The sequence below is a fragment of the Vipera ursinii genome, assembly GCF_947247035.1.
Source record: "Vipera ursinii genome assembly, chromosome: 6".
Taxonomy (NCBI): Eukaryota; Metazoa; Chordata; class Lepidosauria; order Squamata; family Viperidae; genus Vipera; species Vipera ursinii.
The window spans coordinates 26,371,804-26,396,896 of record NC_139515.1 but is presented as its reverse complement, the minus strand read 5'-3'; the positions used below and the strand labels follow the sequence as shown (position 1 = coordinate 26,396,896).

General features: G+C 39.1%; 1 protein-coding gene across 4 annotated transcripts in view; it reads left to right on the top strand.

Moving 5' to 3' along the window:
- ST7 (suppression of tumorigenicity 7) overlaps positions 1–25,093 on the top strand; it is a 202,508-nt gene that overhangs the window by 92,905 nt on the left and 84,510 nt on the right. For all 4 annotated transcript variants that reach the window (XM_083366702.1, XM_083366701.1, XM_083366700.1 and 1 more), the window contains exon 3: positions 24,068–24,227. In XM_083366702.1, the coding sequence (XP_083222828.1) occupies positions 24,068–24,227 (160 nt within the window). The remainder of the gene's footprint in view (positions 1–24,067; positions 24,228–25,093) is intronic.

Here is a 25,093-nt window from a genome sequence, read left to right as displayed (position 1 = left end):
GCTCCACTTCCAGTATCTCCATTGCAGCACACATTGCAGCCCGGGATCCACTTTGGCAATGGCAGGTTTTGTGGGATGGTGAATCCACATTTGTGGCGTGTCTGCTGACCAATTGCCATGCCACTTCACAGGAGGGCACCAAAAAAAGCAGAGTTTGTGTGCGTGCTTGCCTTGCACTCGCCCCATGTCTGTCATGCTTTCCACGATGCACTGCACGGCCAGGCACCAAAGTGCTGCCAAAAACAGCAGAGTCTATGTGCATGCCTGATATGCTGTCACCTGTCAGTTGTGCTCTCCATGCCTCAGATCATCATCAGCATGCCGTGGAGACCATGGCTGACACAGGTAATGCAGGTGTGCACACACACACTGCTGTTTTCGGCAGTGCTTCAGTGCCTGGCCAGCTGCTTTGGGTCAGCTGCAGTGCACTGTGGAGAGCATAGCGAATGCTGGGTGAGTGCGAGGCAGGTGCGCACACTGACTTCACTTTTTTCAAGTGCCATTTTAACAACCGGTTCACCAAACTCAAGAGAAAAGTAGGTATCAGTTTTGCTGAACCAGTGAGAACCAGCTGAATCCCACCACTGCTCAAAAGGTTGATGAATATGTCTGGAATTCCAACTTTTTGAGATTATAAGCAGTGCAGAAACAGAGTGCATTTAATATAATAGTATAATTTGTTTCTCCATTGTTTTTATCCTTTTATCCTTTTAAAAAATCTTAATAGAAGCTGAAGAAATGGCCCAACAAACTAAAAGAGCAAAACAAAACTTTTTTGAAAATGCTAATAAGCCGGGTAGATGGCTGGCCTACAAACTGAAAAAAGAAAGAGAGAAAAAACAGATAAATAAATTGCAAGATGTGTGAGGTGAGCTACAATACCAAAATGATATGATAAAAAAATAATAGAAGACTTTTATGAAATACTTTATGATAAAGAAGATACCCAGGAAAAAAAAGGCAATACATAGAAAATGCTAACCTACCAAAGATTCCAGAGAATTTTAAAAACATGTTAAATGAGAAAATAACAGTGATGGAGCTGACAGAAGCTAGAAAAAGACAAAACAAAAACAAAAACAAAACAAGACACCAGGCCCAGATGGGCTACCCACAAAATTTTATAAAAGCCTACAAGATATACTAAGCCCATTAATGCAAGAAGTATGTAATGAAGTATTACTAGAGGTCAAATTACCAAAGACATGGCTAGAAGCCAATATCAATGTATACATGGTTGTACTTTGACAATAAAGGCTCATTCAGAAGCCAATAACACTTTAATACCAAAAGAAGATTCAGACCTGACTCAGATAAAGAATTATAGACCAATATCGTTATTAAATGTGGATTACAAAATCTTTGCCTTAATAATAGGAGAAAGATTGAAGAGATTTTTGATTGAATTTATACATCCAGTCTAAAATGGATTTTTATCAAAGAGACAAATAAAGAACAACCTAAGAATGATCTTAGATACCATGGAATGCATCCAGGGAAACAAATCGCATTAATCTTTTTAGAAAGCTTTTGATAATGTTAACTGGCAATTTATGGTACAATTAAACTAAAAAAGTTTTGGAGAAAACTTTTTAAATATAATTAAAATGATTTACCATAGACAAACGCTAAAGTAATTATAAATGGAGATTTTACAGAGAATTTTAATATTAAAAAAGGTACAAGACAAGGGTGTCCACTATCTCCATTATTATTTATTTTAATTCTGGAAGTGTTGAATAGAAATGTTAGACAGGACCCAGAAATTAAAGGTATGGAGATAAAAGATGAGAAATATAAATTACAAGCATTCATGGATGATTTGGTATTTATATTAGAAGTTCCTTTGGAGACAAGCCCTAAATTATTGACAATGTTGAAGAATTTGGAGAAGTAGTAGGATTGAAAATAAACAGAGATAAGACTAATGTGATAGTCAAAAACTTACAAACAAACAAACAAAAATCAATTGTCAGAAAAAACAGATCTCCAGATAGTTAAATACCTGGAGATATACTTAACAGCAAGGTGTGCAACATTAAAAGAAGACAACTATCTTAAACTATTAAAACAAAATCAGATTTGGAAAGATGGAAAAAATTGCAATGATCAGTCTTGGGAAGAATAGCGATGGTGAAAATTAATATTTTACCCAAACTACTTTTCCTATTCCAAACAATATCTATAAAATTAGAGATTTTTTTTGATGAGCTAAATGCATTGATTTTGAAATTTATCTGGCAAGGGAAAAAAGACAGAATAAGACTGAAATTGCTACAAGAAGCAAAAGAAAATGGAGGATTTGGGCTATCAGACTGGGTTTTATACTATCAAGCAGCTGTATTAACATGGTTTAAAAGAGTGGATAACCCTTAGGCACAAAAGACTACTATATCTAGAGGGACATGACCTACAACTTGGATAACATGCTTTTCTATGGCATGGAAAGAACAAAATCCATAAATACTTTCAAAATCACTATATAAGAAATACCTTACTTCTGACATGGGAAAAGATAAAAATGAAAATCTATATGAAAATACCAGGATGGATCTTAACAATGGAAGTGTTTGTGCACCCAAATTTAATCAACTACAAGAAACTTGTGAGATACAGAGATATTTTGAATACTGATGGGAAATTACAAACAAGAATTGGAAGAGCAGGGCATTGAACTATCTTGGTGGCCACACTTGAAAATGCAAATGAGATACAAAAAAGATGCCAAAACATATGGTTTTTATAAAGATCAAACAGTCTTTGACCAGATACTATTGTCATCGGATGAGAAATTGATTAAAAAACTCTATAAATTTTTGTTAAACCTAAAGATGGAAGATGAACAAGTTAAAGAAACAATGGTAACTTGGGCAAATTTTTTGGGATACAATGTAGAATTAGAAAAATGGCAAAATTTGTAGGAAACTGTAAAATAACAAGGGCAGCTACTTATAAAGAAAATCTGTATAAAATCTTTTATAGATGGCATTTACCACCTGCAAGATTAGCAAAAATATTTTTTATAAATGGCTAGAAAAGCAGAATAGAGAGTAGAAATGGAAGTTGTATTACTATCAATGTTAAATATGTAAATCCAGACAGCACGTTGTTTATAAAGCACTAAAGATATGTAACTACTGTATAAAAACTCAACAAAATATCTATTAAAATAAACCATCTTAGAAAAAAGTTTGGGTAAACCCATAAAATCAAAATAATTCTTGAGATAATCTACTTTCTGAATTAAACCTATGGATTGATTTTTCTAATTTGACTTCCTGATGAACTTCTTCCCAGAAAGTGGTTTCTTTCCCTTAAATAATTAACTTATTTTTTAAATTAGTCAGAAAAGTCCAAACTAAAATCAGCAAAATATTCCAAACTCACCATTAACGTAACAGAAAGAAAAGACATATATCCAGAGGATATCTGCAAGTTCTGTTTAGTCCCTCAAAATAGTTAGAGTTCATTCAGGAAAAGCTTTCTGAAGAATAACATGTCTGCCAAACAGATTCAAAGACGTTGTTGGTTTCTAAGCAATAAAGAAATCATTACTTTCCTAATGACTGTATCTTGGGTATTCCATGATCTAATTTTATCTCAGGGTATATGATCAAAGATGAAAATAAAACACAAATAAAAGTTTTCAGACAATTGATTTGAATTTTGTAGGATAGAGGGGGGAAAAGCAATAATTCCAACAATGAAACATTAATTTTCAGAATTTATATTTTACCTTTAGGTACAAATTTTAACCTTAGAAACAACAGCAAAGGAATAAGTGAGTGTATCTTGCCAAGTTTAGATAAAATGTAATTTTGTTTTAAGGGGTATTGCTGCAGTGAACGGACAAGGGGGAAACAACAGGAGGAATCAGTCTTATTATTTTTTTACATTTTTATTGATCTTTTCCTTCTGGATCCATCATTGTGGTAACTGTTTTTACTGCTGTAACATTCTTAAAACAAATTTTGATCTAATTAATAATGATTCATTCATATCCTACTTTGGCAGGATGCAGAATAACTGGGTATTCATCAAAGGGAAGAAAACTTGTTTACACAGAGAGCAATACATAAGGCCCAAGGATGCAGGTGGTCGATTCCATTATTCTCTGTTTAGAATTCTTTATTGGCCAACCGTGATTTAGACACACAAGGAATTTGTCTCCGGTACATAAGCTCTCCTTGTACATGCAAGCAACAAGTGATAATCATGATCATAATCATAAATACAATAATCATAAGATAAATTCTCAGTGATAGTCATAGGATACTAAATAAGCAATCAACATAAATCATAATAGGATACTAAACAAAAGCAATCAACATAAATCAAATGATACAAACAACAAAGTTATAGCCATAAGATGCTAAAGGAATAGGTAATAGGAAAGATGAGAAGGATACTAGTAATACAGTCCTACTACATGGTTTGACACCCTAGGGCATAAGACATAAGCCAGGGTTGTGGAAATTAGCAGAGTGATGGCATGGGGGGGGGACTGCTTGTATCTAGTTGTTTTGACATGCAATGCCCTGTAGCATTGTCTTGAGGGAAGAAGTTGAAACAGTTTATATCCAGGATGTGAGGAGTCTGTAGATATTTTCACAGCCCTCTTTATGGCTTGTGCAGTGTACAGGTCCACAATGGAAGCCTGGTAGAAATTATTGTTTCTTCAGTCCTAACTATACGTTGAAGTCTGTGTCTCTCCTGTTTGGTTGCTATGCCAAACCAGACAGTTATAGATGTGCAAATGACAGACTCAATAATTCCTCTGTAGAACTGTATCAGTAGCTCCTTGGGCAGTCTAAGTTTCTGAGTTGGCACAGGCAGAACATTCTTTGTTGTGCTTTTGATGACTTTTTTGTGTTAGGTGTCCATTTCAAGTCCTGAGATATTACAGAACCCAGAAACTTGAAGGTCTCTACTGTTGCTACTGTGTTGTCTAGTGTTGTAAGAGATGGCAGAATAGGAGGGCTTCTCCTAAAATCTACCTTCATCTCTACAGTTTTGAATGTGTTCAGTTCAAGATTGTTCCAGCCACACCACAGGGCCAGTTGTTGAACTTGCCATTTATATGCAGATTCATCATCATCTCGAATGAGACGAATGACTGTTGTATTATCTGCAAACTTCAGTACTTTAACATAGGGATTATTTGAGATGCAGTCATTGGTATAGAGAGAAAAGAGCAATGTGCCCCTGGGGGGCCCCTGGGGGGCACATTGCTAATTGTACAGGTATTGATGTGATTTTGACTAGCTTTGCCTTCTGCTTCCTATCTGTTAGAAAGCTTATGATCCACTTACAAATATCGTCAGGCATAGCTAGTCAGTTTAGTGAGAAGAATATCTAGAATGATAGTATTGAATGCTGAGCTAAAGTCTATAAAAAGGACCCTTGCATATGTCCTTGGAGATTCAAGATGTTGTAAGATGTAGTGCAGTGCCATATTAACAGCATCATCTGCCAATCTATTTGCTCGGTGGGAAAATTGCAAGGGGTCTAACTGCAGATCTGTGATGGTTTTCAGGTGAGCCAGCACTAACCTTTCAAAGGTTTTCATAATTACAGATGTCAGACCAACTGGTCTATAGTCATTGAGCTCCTTGATGGAGGGTTTCTTAAGCATTGGGGGTGATAGTAGAGCATTTGATGCAAGAAGGAACATAAAATATCTCTAGTGATCTTTTAATGATGCAGGTTGTCATGGTTACAATAGATGAAACCAATTAAAAGAACTTCGAGGCAAAGATTTCTTCCTTAAAGAACATTTTATTCAGGAAACAGTATTGGCATTTACATATTTGAACCCAAGACTAAAGTTCCCTCCCCTCCCCCCTGATACAATGTAACAAGTTGCAATTCCCACCCCAAAAAGGCTGTCATAAATCACATTCACCAATTAATCTAAAACGTGGGCTTTCTTCCCCACTTCACAGCCTGCCAAAACTTTATTTAGAATTGACCTTGAAGCTCACCCAGCTGCAATTGTTTAGCCTAACTTAAAAAACTCAAGCATTTCCCCCTTCCCCACTTCTACATCTGAGAATCCCAAACAACAGAAAAAGCACAAGCAAAGCAAAAAGTAAAATGGCTGCAATTTCTTAATTGTCACAGTGTTGACATCTGGCCCCTCTTAACAGAAAGGAGAAGTCCTGCAAATCAGACAAAAGCATAGGTTATGGATTTCCCCTCAGCTTGTTCGGATGTTTATCATAAAATTTACAAATAAGCTTATCAGCTTTTACATCAGTACACTTCACCCAAGTGGCCTCTGATAATGGGTAGCCTTTCTACTGCACCTAGTATTGCAATCTCCCTTATACAATCTAGCATCAAGAATACGTTTCACTTTGTAATGAGTCTCTCCTGCCACCACAAGAGCTCTAGGAGCTTTCTTGGGAGTGGGGGTCTTAGAGTTGATTCCCTGAAAGGTTTTAACAAGCTGCAGTGAAACACAGGATGAATCTTCCCTAAAAGCCGAGGAATCTTCAATTCTACAGTAACTGGGTTTAGAACTTGCACTATGGGGAAAGGACTGAGGTATTTCGGTCCCAATTTTTTGCTAGGCAGTTTGAGTCTTAAATACTTCATGGACAGATATACCTTTTGTCAATGCTGCTAACATTGGATGTTTTTGCTTTGACAACATATGGAGATGCAACCATTTTCCTTCTTATGTTTTACTCTTAGAATTAGAGTTAGAATTAGATGATACTGGTGGGTATAACAATATTGTAACCAGTGTGAGAATCAAGGTTTTTGAAATAAGAGATGATAAGAATTGGTGGGCTGGAGAACTGGAGGGAGACCCTGCATTTCAAACTAATTGGAGAATGTGATTTATGACTGTAAATTAGAGGAGGGAATTGTGCTTTGATACTATGTGCTCAGGGGAGGGGAATTTAGATTTTGGCTTTAGCTATGTAAGTGCCAATGCTATGCTTCTCAAATAAAGATTCTTTAAGGTAAACAATGCCTTGAAGTTCTTTGAAGAGTTTCATCCATCAGAACCATGACATTAAGCCAAAATCTCCAACTTTCCTAACTATCTAGGGGTCCCGAGCCCCAGTCTGTGGCATTCAGAGACCAGTCAATGCAGGGTGTCCCAAATATTATTGTATTTATACAGGTGAAACTCAAAAAATTAGAATATCGTGCAAAAGTTCATTTATTTCAATAATGCAACTTAAAATGGGAAACTAATACATGAAATAGACTCATTACATGCAAAGCAAGATAGTTCAAGCCATGATTTGTCATAATTGTGATGATTATGGCATACAGCTCATGAAAACCCCAAATCCACAATCTCAGAAAATTAGAATATTGTGAAAAGGTGCAATATTCTAGGCTCAAAGTATCCCACTCTAATCAGCTAATTAAGCCATAACACCTGCAAAGGGTTCCTGAGCCTTTAAATGGTCTCTCAGTTTGGTTCAGTAGGAATCACATTCATGGGGAAGACTGCTGACCTGACAGTTGTGCAGAAAACCATCATTGACACTCTCCATAAGGAGGGAAAGCCTCAAAAGGTAATTGCAAAAGAAGTTGGATGTTCCCAAAGTGCTGTATCAAAGCACATTAATAGAAAGTTATGTGGAAGGGAAAGTGTGGAAGAAAAAGGTGCACAAGCAGCAGGGATGACCGCAGCCTGGAAAGGATTGTCAGGAAAAGGGCATTTAAAAGTGTTGGGGAGTTTCACAAGGAGTGGACTGAGGCTGGAGTGAGGGCATCAAGAGCCACCACACACAGACGGATCCTGGACATGGGCTTCAAATGTCGTATTCCTCTTGTCAAGCTGCTCCTGAACAACAAACAACGTCAGAAGCGTCTTACCTGGGCTGAAGAAAAACAGACCTGGTCTGTTGCTCAGTGGCCCAAAGTCCTCTTTTCTGATGAGAGCAACTTTTGCATCTCATTTGGAAACCAAGGACAAAGAGTCTGGAGGAAGAATGGAGAGGCACACACTGCAAGATGCTTGAAGTCCAGTGTGAAGTTTCCACAGTCTGTGTTGATTTGGGGAGCCATGTCATCTGCTGGTGTTGGTCCACTGTGCTTCATTAAGTCCAGGGTCAATGCAGCCGTCTACCAGGAGATTTTGGAGCACTTCATGCTTCCTTCCGCAGACGAGCTTTATGGGGATGCTGACTTCATTTTCCAGCAGGACTTGGCACCTGCCCACACTGCCAAAAGCACCAAAACCTGGTTCAATGACCGTGGGATTACTGTGCTTGATTGGCCAGCACACTCGCCTGACCTGAACCCCACAGAGAATCTATGGGGCATTGCTAAGAGACAGATGAGAGACATGAGACCGAACAATGCAGAAGAGCTGAAGGCTGCTATTGAAGCATCCTGGTCTTCCATAACACCTCAGCAGTGCCACAGGCTGATAGCTTCCATGCCATGCCGCATTGAGGCAGTAATTGCTGCAAAAGGGACCCAAACCAAGTACTGAGTACATATGCATGTTTATACTTTTCAGAGGTCCGATATTGTTCTATGTACAGTCCTTGTTTTATTGATTGCATGTAATATTCTAATTTTCTGAGATTGTGGATTTGGGGTTTTCATGAGCTGTATGCCATAATCATCACAATTATGACAAATCACAGCTTGAACTATATTGTTTTGCATGTAATGAGTCTATCTCATATATTAGTTTCCCCTTTTAAGTTGCATTACTGAAATAAATGAACTTTTTTATGATATTCTAATTTTTCGAGTTTCACCTGTACAGTTTAACAAGCAGAAAACTATGCACAGCAAAAGCATTGTTTATTGGTGTACTCCCTAGTCAATCTTAGAGAACATCTGAATCATCCAAGCCAGGGCAGAGTCTCTCATATCTAGCTGGTTCTTTGCAGTGCTTGGCAAGGCTAATTGGAATGAGCTCATGACATATGGAACAAGATACTAAGGCAGGCAGTTTGCTGTGCACGGTCCCTACATATCCTTGACCTCCATCTCTACACCAGTCACTGTCCCTAGAATTGAGGGATAAGCCGGCAAAGATTCGGGGAAGATTTCAGCATGGAGAAAGCTACCCCAGTGGGGGGAGTGACAGCCAGCGTGCCAGTGGAGAAGCAACCTTCCCATTCCCCATATGCCAGCGATCAGCCACCAACTTCTGAGAGGAACCCCTATCCCTCCTTTGCAGATCAGGCAGCCTTCCTGCCCCTGAAGCCCCCTACCAGGGTCTCCAGCCCCACAGAGAGAAACAGCTCCAGTCGCCACCTCTCCAGAAACCCTGACCACTGCCGATGAGATAAGGGCCTGGGCAGCTGCCAGGACAGCCAATCCCCAGACTGGTATGCATATTGAGCACCTAGTCTGGGCCGCCTGCAGCAATGGGGAATATGGCAGCCCCCGCAGGTGGGAGGTCAGCAGTCTCTGCCAAGGCAACAGCAGTTGGGGTGGTCACAGCCCCTGAGTTTGCAGCAGCTAATAGAGGCCTTGCAACAACCTAGGGTGATGCAGAGGCCAGGAGACCAGCACCTGGTGGGAGGACAGCCATAGCAAAGGGGTTGGTCACTGCCTCTGAATGTAGAGCAACTGCTGAGGGGCCCACAAATGATGAGGATCCAGCAACAACCCCCTCCGAGGCTGCAGGGGGGCCTAAGGCAAGTGAGGATGCCACAGCTCCCTGCTGACCAGCTGCAGGGGGGATGGCAACAACCCCCACCCATTCAGCAACCATTGGGGGTACAGCAACTGAGGGTACCACAGCTCCCTGCTGACCAGCAGCAGGGGGATAGCAGCAGCCCCTACCCAGGCAGCAACGATTGGGAGACCTATGTCAACTCGGGATGCCACAGCTGCCGGTACTGCAGCAACAGCAGGGGGGTGGCAACAGCCCCTGAATGTGCAACCACTGGGAATGCAGCAGCTGCCAGGGTGGGGCCAGCTGCAACTGGGGGTGCAACAGCCACAGTGGGGGCCCAGCAGTCATTGATTGTTCCACCTTTCAGAGCAACCTTCAATGAGGACCCAGAAAAGCTGATTTTTATTTCCTCAACCAAGTGCACTCTCATTTGAACCACTGGGCCTATCTCTACCTGGACCCAGCCACTATGGTCAACTTGATTGCATCCAGCTTAGAGGGAGAGTCATCTGAATCGCTGAATAATTTATATAATGAGCAAGCCCCCAAATTGAAGGAACCTCATCTCTTCCTCCTAGGACTGAGAGCAGGGTTTGAGGACCCCTCCATTGCCCTCAAAGCAGAAGAACAAATACATAAGATAAATCAAGCCAGCAGGCTTGCTCTGGAGTACGTATGAGAGTTTTGCAAGATAGCCAGTTGGATAGAGAGGTGGCCTGAGCAGTCCTTAGTCCATCACTTCAAAGAAGGATTAGATGACCACTTCTCTCAGGCCTGCATCTATTGAGTAGTACCTGATCAGCTACAAGAATGGTACCAGAGAGCGGTAAGACTAGATGTTCAGCTTGCCGTCTATAAGAAGCATCCCTCACCAGAAGCCGAGTTGAGGCCAGAGCAACCCAAATGGCAACTACCTCCAAAAAACCTACAACTGCTGCAGCTGCTGAAAGTCCCAGGCCACCTGCAGGCCTGCCGATCAAGTGCTTTTGATGCGGACAGCAGGGACATCGAGCAGCGAATTGCCCACTCCCCTACCCGCAACAGCAGAGTAGACCAGGACCAGCTGCAAGAAAGAAACCTGCCCAGCAGCCAATGAGAGAAAAATCCAACTGGATCACACAAGAGCCTGTTGCCCAGGTCACATCCTCCACGCAGGAGAATAACGGGACTCAGGCTGGACCTGCCCCTGCTCTACCCACTTTCGACAGTGACGAAAGGGAGGATGAGCTGATGGTGAGTTGACACGTCCCACCATTTTCACTACCTGCCAAACTCATAATCCCTAATTTGGGAGCACAGGTAGATTTAAAAGTGTTAGTCGATTCTGGATGCTCCCAGTGTATTATTAGCTTGCCATTTGCCATAAAAATGGGCATACGAGCAAAACTGCTCTCCAAGCCTGTGTGGTTTGAGCAAGCCGATGGCTCCCTAAGGGGAGGGACTTTAGTCACACAATTAACTGTGCCCTTATGCTTAGAAATAGGTGAACACTGGGAGTTCATTTGCTTTCTGGTGGCTCCAAAAATGACTGAGGCTGTGATCCTAGGATTAGCCTGGCTGGACAAATGGAAGCCATTTATCTGGTGGGAGAAGGGAATGAGAACTGTGAGACTACCTATAGGACCCAAGCCCCTCACTGATTCAACATTGGGATGTGGGCCTGACAGCCTCACTGCAACCAGGCGAGCTGCTCATCCCCCGCGAGTACCAGGATCTGGCAGAGGCATTTAGCAAGAAAGAGTGCAATTCCCTGCCCTGCCCCCCCCCCCACAACCAAATGATTGTTCCATCGAACTGTTGCCAGGAGCCAAACTCTCACGACCGAGAATGTATGCTATGTTTGCCCTTGAAATGGAAGAAATACAATGATACATGGATAAAAACCTAGAGAGGTAATTCATTGAACAGGCCAAATCTGCTGTGGGAGCCCCTGTGTTGTTTAAAGAAAAAAAGTTGGGTCTCTTCATCTCTGCATTGATTACAAATCTCTGAATGCAGTGAGTGTGGAAAATAAATACCCCTCCCCCCAGGACTTACTAACCCACCTGGCTAAGGGGAGTGTCTTCACTAAATTAGACCTGAGAGAGACATATTACCAGGTGAGGATAAAGGAGGGAGATGAGTGGAAGACTGCCTTCGACTGCCCCATGGGAAGCTATCAGTTCAAAGTCATGCCATTTGGGTTACAGGGGGCACCAGCGGTATTCATGAAGTTGATTAATGAGGCCCTACAATGATCATTTATACAAAGGGGTTCTGGTGTATCTTGATGACATCCTGATATACAGCACGAATATGACTGATCATATAAAGCTGGTGAGAGAAGTATTAAAGAAACTATTGAATGCAAAGCTTTATGTCAAACTGTCAAAATGTGAATTTCACCAGACCCGACTAGATTATCTTGGCTATAGAATTTCCAATGAGGGCACTGAAATGGACCCAGCCAAAGTGAAAGCTGTAATTGAATGGCAGCCCCCAAGGACTCACAAACAGCTCCAGAGCTTCTTAGGTTTTTCCAACTTCTACTGTCAATTCATTCCCTCCTTTGCCGAGATTGCCCTACCCCTTACAAAACTACTCAAAACAGGCAAAGGAGTCCAGGATTAAAAAGATAAAGATTTGTCCAAGAACTATGTCTGACCATAGTCCAGTTTGGTTAGAGATTGACAAGGATAATAGAGATAGGCGCTCTTGGCGCTTAAATGAGAACTTGTTTAGAAATCAGAGAAATGTGGAAGAATGTAAAAAACAGATGAAGGACTTTTTTGAAACTAACATGAATAAGGGCACTTCTATGGACATGGTTTGGGATGCTAGTAAAGCTTATATGAGAAGGGTGTTAATATATATGAATAACAAATACAGACGTAACTTGGAATTTAGGAGGAAGGAATTGGAGAATGAAATTAGAGAAAACGAAAAGGCCCTAATTCACAATCCATTGGATGTGAAGATCAAAGAGGTTATTAATCTGTTAAGAGGACAATTTGATAAGCTGATGGCTGATCAGGTGGCAACTAATTTACGGTTTGCTAGGCACAATACTTTTTGCAATGCCAATAAACCAGGCAGATGGTTAGCCTACAGGTTAAGGAAGAAGCAAAGGGCTTCTAACATAGATAAAATAGAACATAAGAGTAAGGTTGTGTATCAACAGGATCTTATCAAGGAAGCCTTTCTGGACTTTTACTCTAAATTATATGCTAAAGATAAGATTAATGAAGCAGATATTGATGTATATTTGAGGAATGCTAACATCCTGGTTCTTACACAAGAACAAAATGAAGAGATTAATCAACTGATAACAGAAGAAGAAATCCTTTTAGCAATTAAACAATTGAAGATGGATAAAGCGCCAGGCACGGATGGACTGACTGCGGTGTACTACAAAAACCTACAATTGGAGATGATAAAGCCACTAAGGGAATTGTTTCAGACAATTCAAAGGGGAGGAAGGGTGCCTCCGTCTTGGAGAACTGCCTTTATTTCTTTGATTCCGAAGGAAGATCAGGACGTCACTCAAGTAAGAAATTATAGACCAATGTCACTTTTGAATACGGACTACAAGATATTTGCTAAGGTTTTAGCTAACAGATTGATGAGGGTTCTGCAACAGATAATTCATGGGGACCAAACTGGGTTTATCAGTGGTAGACAAATGAAAAATAATGTGAGGCATATAGTAGACTTGTTGGAATTTTTGGAAAGGAACAACCAGATCCCTGTGGCGCTGATCTTTTTAGACGCCAAAAAAGCCTTTGATCAATTGGATTGGCAATTTTTGATGAAAGTTTTAGATAAAATGAATTTTGGGGATAAATTCTTACAACCAATTAGGGCATTATATCAAAAACAAACAGCCCGAATAATAGTAAATAATAGTTTGACTGAAGTATGTAATATTGAAAAGGGCACAAGACAAGGGTGTCCATTGTCACCTTTATTATTTATCTTAACATTGGAGATATTATTGATTAAAATACGAAATTCGGAAAAAATTAAGGGGATGCAAATTAGAGATCAGGATTATAGACTGAGGGCGTTTGCAGACGATCTGGTTGTTACGGTGACCCAGCCAAAAAATTGGGACCAAAAAGTTTCATTTAGCATTTGTATAAGTTTTTTTATGTGATATTAGTATTGCTTGTAGTCATTTCATATGAGCTAGAGTGCGATAGACTTAATAGTTTATTGTTGTTAACATATGGTTGTTTATGATTGTTTCTACTTTTATATCTTGTATTTAGCTCTGGGAAGTCGGGGAGGGGGGAAAGGGGGGGAGGGTTAGGGAGGGTTAAGAAGGGTTGGGTGGGGGGAGGGGGGAGGGATTGTTAAAGATAAAATGTATTGTAAAACTTTTCAATAAAAAAAAAACAGGCAAAGGAGGAGGGAAGCCATGACCGGGCCAACCACTAACGTGGACTAACTGCTTTTGAGAATTTAAAAAGACTATTTGCTGTTGAACCGGTCCTAAAGCACCCCTGCCCAGGGGAACCCTTTGTAATTCAAGCCGATGCCAGTGACGTGGCCGTCGGAGCTATAATACTGCAAACGAACCAAAGTGGGACCCTGCAACCCTGCACCTACATCTCGAAAAAATTTAGTGAGAGCAAGAGGAGGTGGGCAATATGGGAAAAGGAGGGTTTCACAATCGGTTGGGCTTTATTAAATTGGAGGCACTATCTAGAAGGGAGCAAGGTGACTTTTGAAATATGGACAGATCACAAAAATCTAGAAGCACTGAAAACTCCCCACAAACTGTCCCCTAAACAAGTGCAGTGGGCACAGTATTTTAACTGTTTTAACTTCACTCTAAAGTACATACTGGGAAGGAAAAACTTCCTAGCTGATGCTCTATCCAGATTGCCCCAGTATAAAAGCCAGTGCGAAGAGGTTAATGAGGCAATTATCTCCAATCCACAAGCTGCTGCTCAACTCATGCCACACAGGGCCCCTAATTCTGATGACCCTGGGGCAAAGAAAATAAAACAAGAGCTCCTCACCAATCAATGGTTGAAGGACAGTCAAACCTCCCTAACATGCAGGGATGGTTTGGCTTACAAGGGAGGGAAATTGTACATCCCAGACACCTTCTGTCTTAATGCTCTCAGACACAGCCATGACGTAAAACAGGCTGGACACTTTGGGTATTTAAAAAACCTACACCTTATCTGCTGGCAGTTTTGGTGGCTGGGGTTAAAACAGGATGTGGAAAATTATGTCAAGAGTTGTACTGTATGTGCCACCATGAAAAGAATTCCAGGGATAACTCCTGAGTTACTGCAGCCAGTGGCAGACCCTTCTCAACCATAGGAAAAAATTGCTATGGATTTTATAGTAGACCTACCTGAAAGTAGAAGAAATACACTCATCTAGACTGTGATAGACCTGTTTTCAAAGCAGGCTCACTTCATCACCTGCAAAGGACTCACCTGCCCAACGACTGACTAAACTGTTCTTGAAACATATCTACTGGCTGCATGGTGCCCTTAAACAAATAATTTCGGGCAGGGGGGTGCAGTTCACAGCTAATTTTTGAAGAAACTTTCTTAGATTAATTGGACCATCTCAAGATCTATCATCTGCTTTTCATCCATCTACTAATAGAGCTGTGGAATCCTCTAACAAGGTGGTGGAGCAATATCTCAGATGCTATATTTCATACAAACAAACCAACTGGATGGGCCTCCTCCCTTTTGCAGAGGTGGCTTACAATAACTCTGTTCACAGCAGCACCGGCTTCATGCCTTTCAGAGTAGCCACAGGAAAAGAGTTCAGTCCAATATCTAAATACCCACAGGTGCTTTCCGCTTCTCAGGCACTTGATCAATGGGTGAGGGGGTGGGAAGAAGTTTGGAGAGCCACGAAGACTGCTTTAAAAAAGACTTCCGAGACCTATAAAAAGTAGGCAGATAAAAAGAGGGCTCCTCAAAGAACATTCCAAGTTGGGGAAAAGGTTTATCTGTCGACTAAATATTTACATCTCAAATTACCCAGTAAGAAATTAGGACCAAAATTCTTGGGGCCTTTCCCCATCATAAAGATCATTAACCCGCTCACAGTAGAATTAAAACTCCCTAGGCTTTTAGGCAGGGTTCACCCTGTCTTCCATTGCATCTTGTTGAAAGCTTTTCGGGGTTCCACTTTAAGACCTCCCCCTAAGAAGGCACCTGGCCCCCTTGTGCTAGCGGGTCAGACTCACTATGAAGTAAAGCATATTCTTGACTCTAGAATTTTTAAAGGGAAATTGCAATACCTAGTACTATGGAAAGGATACTCGCTGTCTGAAGCCACTTGGGTGAAATCTAGTGATGTGAAAGCCAACAGAATCATCAAAAGTTTCTATAGGAAACACCCTAACAAACCGAGGGACAGACCCTAACATATGCTTTTGTTTACGTTACAGGATCTGTCCTTTTTGTGGGGGGGGCGGATATCAATGCTGCCTAACATTGGATGTTTTTGCTTTGACAACATATGGAGATGCAACCATTTTCCTTCTTATGTTTTGCTCTTAGAATTAGAGTTAGAATTAGATGATACTGGGGGGGGGGAGGAATGTGCATTGGAGTTTAGTTAGACATAACAATATTGTAACCAATGTTAGAATCAAGGTTTTTAAAATAAGAGATGATAAGAATTGGTGTGCTGGAGAACTGGAGGGAGAGTCTGCATTTCAAACTAATTGGAGAATGTGATTTATGACTGTAAATTAGAGGAGGGAATTGTGCTTTGATACTATGTGCTCAGGGGAGGGGAATTCAGATTTTGGCTTTGGCTATGTAAGTGCCAATGCTATGCTTCTCAAATAAAGATTCTTAAAGATAAACAATGTCTCGAAGTTCTTTGAAGAGTTTCATCTGTCGGAACCATGACACCTTTTCCCCCACGCGAAATGACCTCTGGGGAGCTCTTTTCTTATCAGCTTGTTTTTATACATTTCTGAAGGTTTCTTCAATGCTTTCTTGGCATTGTCCCACATCCCCCTCCAAGCTGACACCCAGTGGTCTAATGTCTGAGAGGCAGGGGGATCTTGGGGGTATTCAGGCATAGGGATAAAATCCCTTCCTTTTTTTAATAATATATTTTTTTGATTTTTTTAAAAGAAAAAACATAAATCACTCAATAATTGGTGAACAATGTATTGTCTGGGTTACATTTTCAAAAAAAATCATTAACAGTTAATTTCTATAATCCATATTCCACGTATTAATATTAGTTGATTTCCTCTTTCCCAAAATAACCTCTTTTGCAAACTTTAATACAATTCTTATTGTTTTGATAAATAACAATTGAATATATAATTTTTTTCAATATTCCTAAAATAATAATCATATTTGTATAATATTTCTTTTCTATTCAATCATTCTGGTTGCTTTGTCATAATCCTGTTACACTCGGCAGAAGTGATCGGCCATGGGAGTGGCCGAGTCTTTCTTTGTTGGTCTGAAGAGCTGCTCCAGATTGACGGGAGGGCTGCTGCCCTTCCACCATGATCGGAGGGTCCTCTCCCCCACTTGTTGCCCCTCCAGGGGGACTTTTGACCCCTTTACAGGCCCCCCCCCAGTGAAAGAAAGCCAGATCTGAGGAGCAATCACCTTACGCGTCTGGCAGTGCCATGATCCAGAACTGGAAGCCTACTTTTCATTTCTCAGGTGTGGCTGAGCCGCCTCTCTGCTGTGGCAATGGGACATGGCAAGCCGCTGCCTGGTGACCTGGCTGGTCACATCTAAAACATTTGATTGGCGGGGCTGAAGATGGTCTGGGAGGTTCCACCGCTCTTGCTGCTAGAAGTCAATGAGGTGGTGGTCATTTCACCAGTTCTGGCCTTGGTTCTGGTGTGGGAGTTGTTGGCTTCTTACAGCGGGTCAGGTTGATGTCCATCTTTACTGCAACCCAGTACGACTCCTGCAGTTGATCAGGAATCCCATGATAGATACATGCTTGGAACAGATCGGTGTCCAGGCTGTTGAAATGGTGCACCAGGGATCGTTCTGGCCACTGCTCAATAAGACCTGCGACCCTCCAGAATTCACGCACATATTCTTTCGCTGCTCTGCCTGCCTGTTTCACTTCATGAATGTCCTTCTCTGCCTGCAGAGCTATAGATTTGTCCTTGAACCTGGCACTTAGTCCTTGGATGAACAGGTTTTAGTCCCATAGCTCCAGCACTCGTTCATTGTGCAAGTTATTCAGCCACTCTGATGCCTCCCCCTCCAGGTTTGCCACTATGACATCGACCATTGCAGCGGGGTCCGGGTAGGCATTGGCATTTCAATTCATGTAGGAACGCACTTGGTTCAAAAAGAAAGTTAACTTCTCAGGGTCTCTGTCAAAATGCTCAACTGACTGGCTTTGGATTGCTGTCAGATACTTCCACTCACTTTTTTTTAATGAAAAGTTTTACAGTACATTTTTTAAATAGAAAAAAACAAAAAAAAACACTCACTCACTCCCCCGCCCCTCCCCCCCTCCCCCTCCCCCCCTACCCAGAGCTGAATACAGGGTATAAACTTACAAACCTAAGCTACAATATGCTAACAACAAAAATAAAACATTAAATTCTGTCACACTTTAACTCTCCATAAACATAAGTATATTACTAACAAATAACAAATAACTAATAATACATCTTATAAAACCACTACTTATTCAAATGCTAAATGAAACTTTTTAGTCCCATATTTATTCTGAATATATTCGATCCATCTTCTCCATTCCACAATATATCTCTGTTGCGATTGTTCTTTCAAATATGCTGAAATCTTTGCCATTTCTGCCAAGATAGAAACTTTCAAAGTCCACTCTTCTATAGTAGGTAGTTCCTCCTTCTTCCAATATTGCGCTACTAAAAGTCTTGCTGCCGTAATTAAATTCAACATCAATTTAGTATCTATAACAGTAAAATCTGTAATAATACCCAACAAAAACAACTGTGGAGAAAACCTTATCTTTTTCTTAAATATCTTTTGCATGTTCCACCAAATTTTAATCCAAAAAGCTTTTACTTTTTTACAAGTCCACCATATATGATAATACGTTGCATCCTCACAACCACACCTCCAACATTTGGGCTGGCAGTTCGGATACATACTTGCTAGTTTTTTAGGGTTTCTGATCTTCTTTCCATCTTGCTTGCAACTGCCCATACTGAAACCAAGTTTGTACAATCTTTTCTTCTTTTAAAATATTATATGGCTTTAATTGCCATACATTCCTTTCTATCCTTAAAATTTCTTTGTATGTAATCACATCATGTTTAAATCCAACATTTATATTTTCTATTGCATGTTTAGGTATTGCCCAAATTGGTATTTTATAATTTAACTTATGTCTATATTTTTTCCATACCCGCAACAGAGCATACCTTAATATATGTATCTTAAAAACATTATCCACCTTCTTATCATACAATAAATATGCATGCCAACCAAATAACAAATCATAACCCTCAAGATTTAATAATCTCCCTTGTGTTAAATTAAACCAATCACTAATTGAAGATAGAGCAGCAGCCTCATAGTATAATTTAAGATTAGGCATTTTAAGACCACCTTTTTCACGTATATCTTGCATTATCTTAAATTTAACTCGTGGTTTTTTCCCTTCCCAAACAATTTATTAATACCTTTCTGCCATTCCTCCAAATTTAAATCTTTTTTAAGTATAGGTATCATTTGAAACAAAAATAAAAATTTTGGCAAAACATTCATTTTTACTGCTGCAATTCTTCCCAATAAGGATAATTGTAATTTTTTCCAACCATCTAGCTCTTTTTGTATTTTTGACCATAACAATTTGTAATTATTTTTATATAATTTCACATTTGAAGCTGAAAGATATACCCACAAATATTTAATCTTTTTAACTATTCCAAATCCCGTTAACTCTTCTAAAACAACCTTTTGTTCTGTAGTCATATTTTTTAGGCAATATTTTAGTTTTTTGTGTATTTATCTTAAATCCAGAGACTTTCCCATATGAAGTTATTATCTCCATCAACTCTACAACTGAATAAGTCAGTTGACTTACTGTAATAACCAGGTCATCCACAAACGCTCTCAATCTATAATCTTGATCTCTTATTTTAATTTTCTTAATTTTATTTGAATCTCGTATTTTAGTCAATAATATTTCCAATGTTAAAACAAACAGCAAAGGTGACAACGGACACCCCTGTCTTGTACCCTTTTCAATGTTACATGTTTCTGTCAGACTACCATTAACTATTATTTGAGCTGTTTGCTTCTGATATATTGCCCTAATAGGTTATAAAAATTATCCCCAAACTCCATTTTCTACAATGCCTTAAAGAAAAATTGCCAGTCCAATTGATCAAAGGCTTTTTCAGCATCCAAAAAGATCAGCGCTGCAGGGACCTGGTTATTTCTGTCCAAAAATTCCAATAAGTCTACAATATGTCTCACATTATTCTTCATTTGTCTACCACTTATAAATCCAGTTTGGTCACTATGAATCATTTGCTGCATTACCTTCATTAATCTATTTGCTAAACTTTTTGCAAATATCTTGTAGTCAGTATTTAAAAGCGATATTGGCCTATAGCTTTTGGCTTGAGTAACATCTTGATCTTCCTTCGGAATCAATGATATAAAGGCTGTTTTCCACGATGGAGGCACTTCTCCTCCCAATTGAATTGTCCTAAACAATTCTCTTAAAGGTTTCACCATTTCTGACTGTAAATCTTTATAATAGATGGCAGTCAAACCGTCTGTTCCTGGTGCTTTACTCAACTTTAATTGCTTAATTGCTAAAATAATTTCTTCATCATTTATCAATTGATTCATCCCTTCCCTTTGCTCTTGTGTAAGAACAGGTATACAGTATTAACTTCTCGTAAATATCTATCTATATCTACATCTCAAATCGTGTCTCTAACATACAACTTAGAATAAAAATCAACAAAGGCCTTTTTAATAAGATTCTTCTGAAACACCACTTTACCCTTGTACTGTATTCTATCTATATTACGTGACCTTTGTTTCTTCCTTAACAAGTAAGCTAACCACCTACCCGGCTTATTAGCATTACAAAAGGTATTATGTTTAGCATACCGTAAATTGGTTGCCACTTGATCTGCCATCAATATATCAAACTGGCCTCTTAATAAAGTAATTACCTCTTTAATCTTCCCATCAGATGGATTCAAAATTAAGGCCTTCTCTTTCCTCTTAATTTCCTCCTCTAATTCTTTTTGCCTATGTTCCAGTTTACGTCTGTATTTATTATTCAAATATATTAACACTCCTCTCATATAAGCTTTACTTGCATCCCAAACCATCTCAATAGAAGTACTCTTGTACATATTCATATTAAAAAATTCATCTGTTTTTTACACTCTTCCACATTTTCTTGATATCTAAACAAATTTTCATTTAGTTGCCAAGACCGTCTGTCTCCATTGTCTTTTTCTATTTCCAACCATACTGGACTATGATCTGATATAGTTCTTGGACATATCTTAATCTTCTTAATCCTAGAAAAAATCATTGGTAATTAATACAAAATCAATCCTGGAGAAAGATTGATGCCTATCGGAGAAAAAAGTAAAGTCGTTTTCTTGCAAATTTCTTTCTCTCCAAACATCTCTCAATTCCAAGTCGTCTTTCATCTCAAAAAAAGATTTAGGCAATCTAGCATGACTTGGTGTACTTCTAAAAAGGCCTTTTTTGTCCATTTGTACATCCAAAACCCCATTCCAATCTCCCATAAAAATACAAGATTTGTAATCCCATTGAATGATCTTGCTATGTAATAGTTTATAAAATTCTCCTTGCTGTTGATTAGGAGCATATAATCCAACCAAAAGTATTTTCTTGCCTTCTATTAATAGTTCAGTTATAACATATCTTCCTTGTTTATCTGTTTCAATTAAATTAGCTATTAAATTGTTCTTAACATAAATAACAACTCCATTTTTCTTGTCAGGAGCAGAGGCAATAAACTGTGTGCCCAGCCTAAAGTTTATGAAATACTTTTGATCAGCTGCTCGAATATGCGTTTCCTGTAAACAAATAACATCATTTCTAAATTGTTTTAAATACTGAAATACTTTCTTTCTCTTGTGCGGGGAATTTAATCCATTAACATTCCAAGTTAGAAACTTTGTTGCCATCTTTTGCGACCTGAAGCTTTCGGAGTGCCTCTTCCAAAACCTCCTGCACTCTCTTCAGTTTCGCTCCTCCCACTGCTTCACTGTAAGTAAGTTTTTGAGATGTAATTGTAACTCATGTCTTTGGTCTTGCCCCTGCTGCTGGAGTCTCAGAAACCACACTCTCGGTGTGATGGCCTGCACTCCATACACTGATGTAGTAGCTGTGATTATGGTGCTGGTGACAAGTTCCTTCTTCTTCTCCATTTTGGGATCTTCCCTGAGTCTTTGTCAGCCTTCCTCTGCTTTGGGTAGGTGACTGGAGCTCAGGACCCCATAAATTTAAAGAAAAAGGGAGTCTTTGGTTAATGTCATGGTTCCGATAGATGAAATCAATTAAAAACTTCAAGGCAAAGATTTCTTCCTTAAAGAACATTTTATTCAGGAAACAGAGTATTGGCACATACATAGTTGAACCCAAGACTAAAGTTCCCTCCCGCCTGATACAATGTAACAAGTTGCAATTCCCACCCCAAAAAGGCTGTCATAAATCACATTCACCAATTAATCTAAAACGTGGGCTCTCTTCCCCACTTCACAGCCTGCCAAAACTTTATCTAGAATTGACCTTGAAGCTCACCCAGCTGCAATTGTTTAGGCTAACTTAAAAAACTCAAGCATTACCCCCTTCTACATCTGAGAATCCCAAGCAACAGAAAAAGCACAAGTAAAGCAAAAGGTAAAATGGCTGCAATTTCTTAATTGTCACAACCTTGACACAGATGAAGATGGAGGCCAGTTGGTTAGCACAGACTTTCAAGGAAGAAGGAGTTACCCTGTCTGGGCCTGGTGTTTTCTCAGGTTTTTGTCTTTGAAATAGACCTCCCACATCTTTTTTTGTGATCACCAGAGGTGGGGGGCTCAGAGGAATGGAATCAGTTGTAGGAGACTTGACTGTTGGTGTGTCTGAGAAGGGAGAGGGTGAAGATAGTTGGCAATGGTTTCCTCTCAAACCTACAGTAAAACACATTCAGATCATCTGCCAGTTGTCAATTCCCTTCAGCATGGGAAGGAAGTTTGCTGTAGCCAATGATATTTTTAAGGGTTTTCCAAACACTTGGTAGTTCATTTATTGAGAGATGATTTCTTAGCTTTTCAGAGTAGCCTCTTTTTGCTGCTCTGATCTCCCTTATTAATACATTCCTGGCCTGATTGTACAGCATTCTATCCCCTTTCCTGTAGGCTTCCTGTTTGGCATGGTGTAGTAGTTGCGTTTAGCTGTGAAGTAAGGTTTGTTGTTACTGTATATGCTCAGGTTTCTGGTCGGCAGAAATATTACCTATTGCAAATGTGTTATAAAAAAATAAATGGTTGTCACTTTTAAAAAAATCAGTGCGCTGGTCTTTTAAATAATGGCAGCTTTTATGAAATTATTAAGACTAATTGAAAAATGGTTTTTCATTCCTGTCATATTGAATACAAGTTCTTGGAAATTGTGTATTGAGGCTTTTATGCGTTTGCTTAACAGTTATCTTCTATTCATTATTATGTCTCTACCTCTTCTTTAGAATCATCACATTGCTTGAAGGGCTTTTATAGTGCAATAATAAGTGTGTGAGAATGAGAATAATTCCCCTACTTCTACTGCTTGGCCAATAAGCCCCAGCCTAAGAGAGGGAAAAGCCTAGGATCTTACATTCCATTGGGGAGATGTGGAAGTCCTCTCCTTGATTTCCTAACTGTTGGAACATATTCAATACATTCAAAGTTGGCTGGATCCTTTCTTCCCTATCTGTGGAACATCTCATGTTGCTGCTTTTCACTTGTAGGATCACTGCTGGTTATAGGTTTATATATATGATGCTTTCCCCTGGTATAAGTGGAACTATAAAATGAAGTAGAATCAGCATGGATGAATCACAGAAATATAGAAATAAAATAGCCATTTAAGTTAACTTCTTATTTGGGAACTATCAAATAATTCCATTGCTCATTAGATTTGTTTTTTAGTCTCCTTCCCCATGTGTTGATTCAAATTCTACCCAAAAGACACATCTTTTTTCTGATCATTCACCATTCCCCTTAGTGCTGCTCCCCATTCAAATTTTAGAATATCTATTATTTCATTTGTCCACATTCCTTGTCAATGTTTCCACCCATTCTTTCTTTTTCCTGTTTTAATATATAGGAAATCTAGTATACCACATAGCACTGTATAAATTATAACAAATATTTTATCAAAAATATGTTTCAGTATTAAGTTTACATTCTGTAAATGTGAATGGCAGTAGAAATAGCTTAAAAAGCCAAATAATTACATGTTTTTCCATCTGATTTAGATATTTGAATGGTGGTATTTTCGGAAGTATGGAACTTCCTTCATCGAGCAAGTCTCTGTGAGTCACTTGCGCCCTCTACTGGGTGGGGTGGACAATAATTCTCCCAGTAATTCAAATACAAACAATGGGGACTCAGATTCAAACCGTCAGAGTGTTTCAGGTAAAATAATTATAATTTAATCATCATTTCAGTTTAACAATGTACTAATTATGAATAATTAATTTAAATAATTATTTTATATTTTAAGCAGGACAAGTTAACTATATCAGTTAAAAGCCCTTTCTGCAAATTGGGCAAATCACTGCTTATTTTTTAATCATTTATGATGTTTGATATATTTGGGAAAGCTTGATTTGCTCACTTCTGCAAACACTAATCAGCCTTGGTGAGAAATCACAAGAAAATCCCAGGGTTGAAGACTGGGCCAGAAAGTTTTTTTTAAATGTTTTTTGTTTGTGTGTATTTTTATTTTATTTTATATATTTTTATATTTTTATATTATTTTATATTTTATTTTATTTTATATTTTTATATTATTTTATATTTTATTTTATTTTATATTTTCCACTAAAATTCTTGCATAGTTTTACTAGCCATTTTGATAAATGGGGTACTGGAATCTCCAAATTGGTTCTCAGACAGTATGGAGTTCTCTGCCTTTATTTCTCTATTTTCTTGTTAATGTAACATTATTTAATAAAATCAGTGTGATCTAATGGTTAAAATACAGACTAGAAAGCCAGAGAGCATGAGTTCACATCCTGCCTTAGTGATGAAATCCTTTTAGGTGACTTTGGGCCAGTCATTCTCTCTCGGCTCAACCCACATCACAGGGTGGTTTTTGTGGGGAAAATAGGATGAGGAAGTTTTGTTGGATATCTTTGCTTCCTTGATTTATTTGTAAAATTAATAATAGGATACAAATAAATAATCAGTAGCTGGAGTCTTATTTATTACATAACAGCAGAAGAAGATTAGAAAAAGCTGACTATTGTATTATTCTGCTGATCTGTAGTGTAAACTAG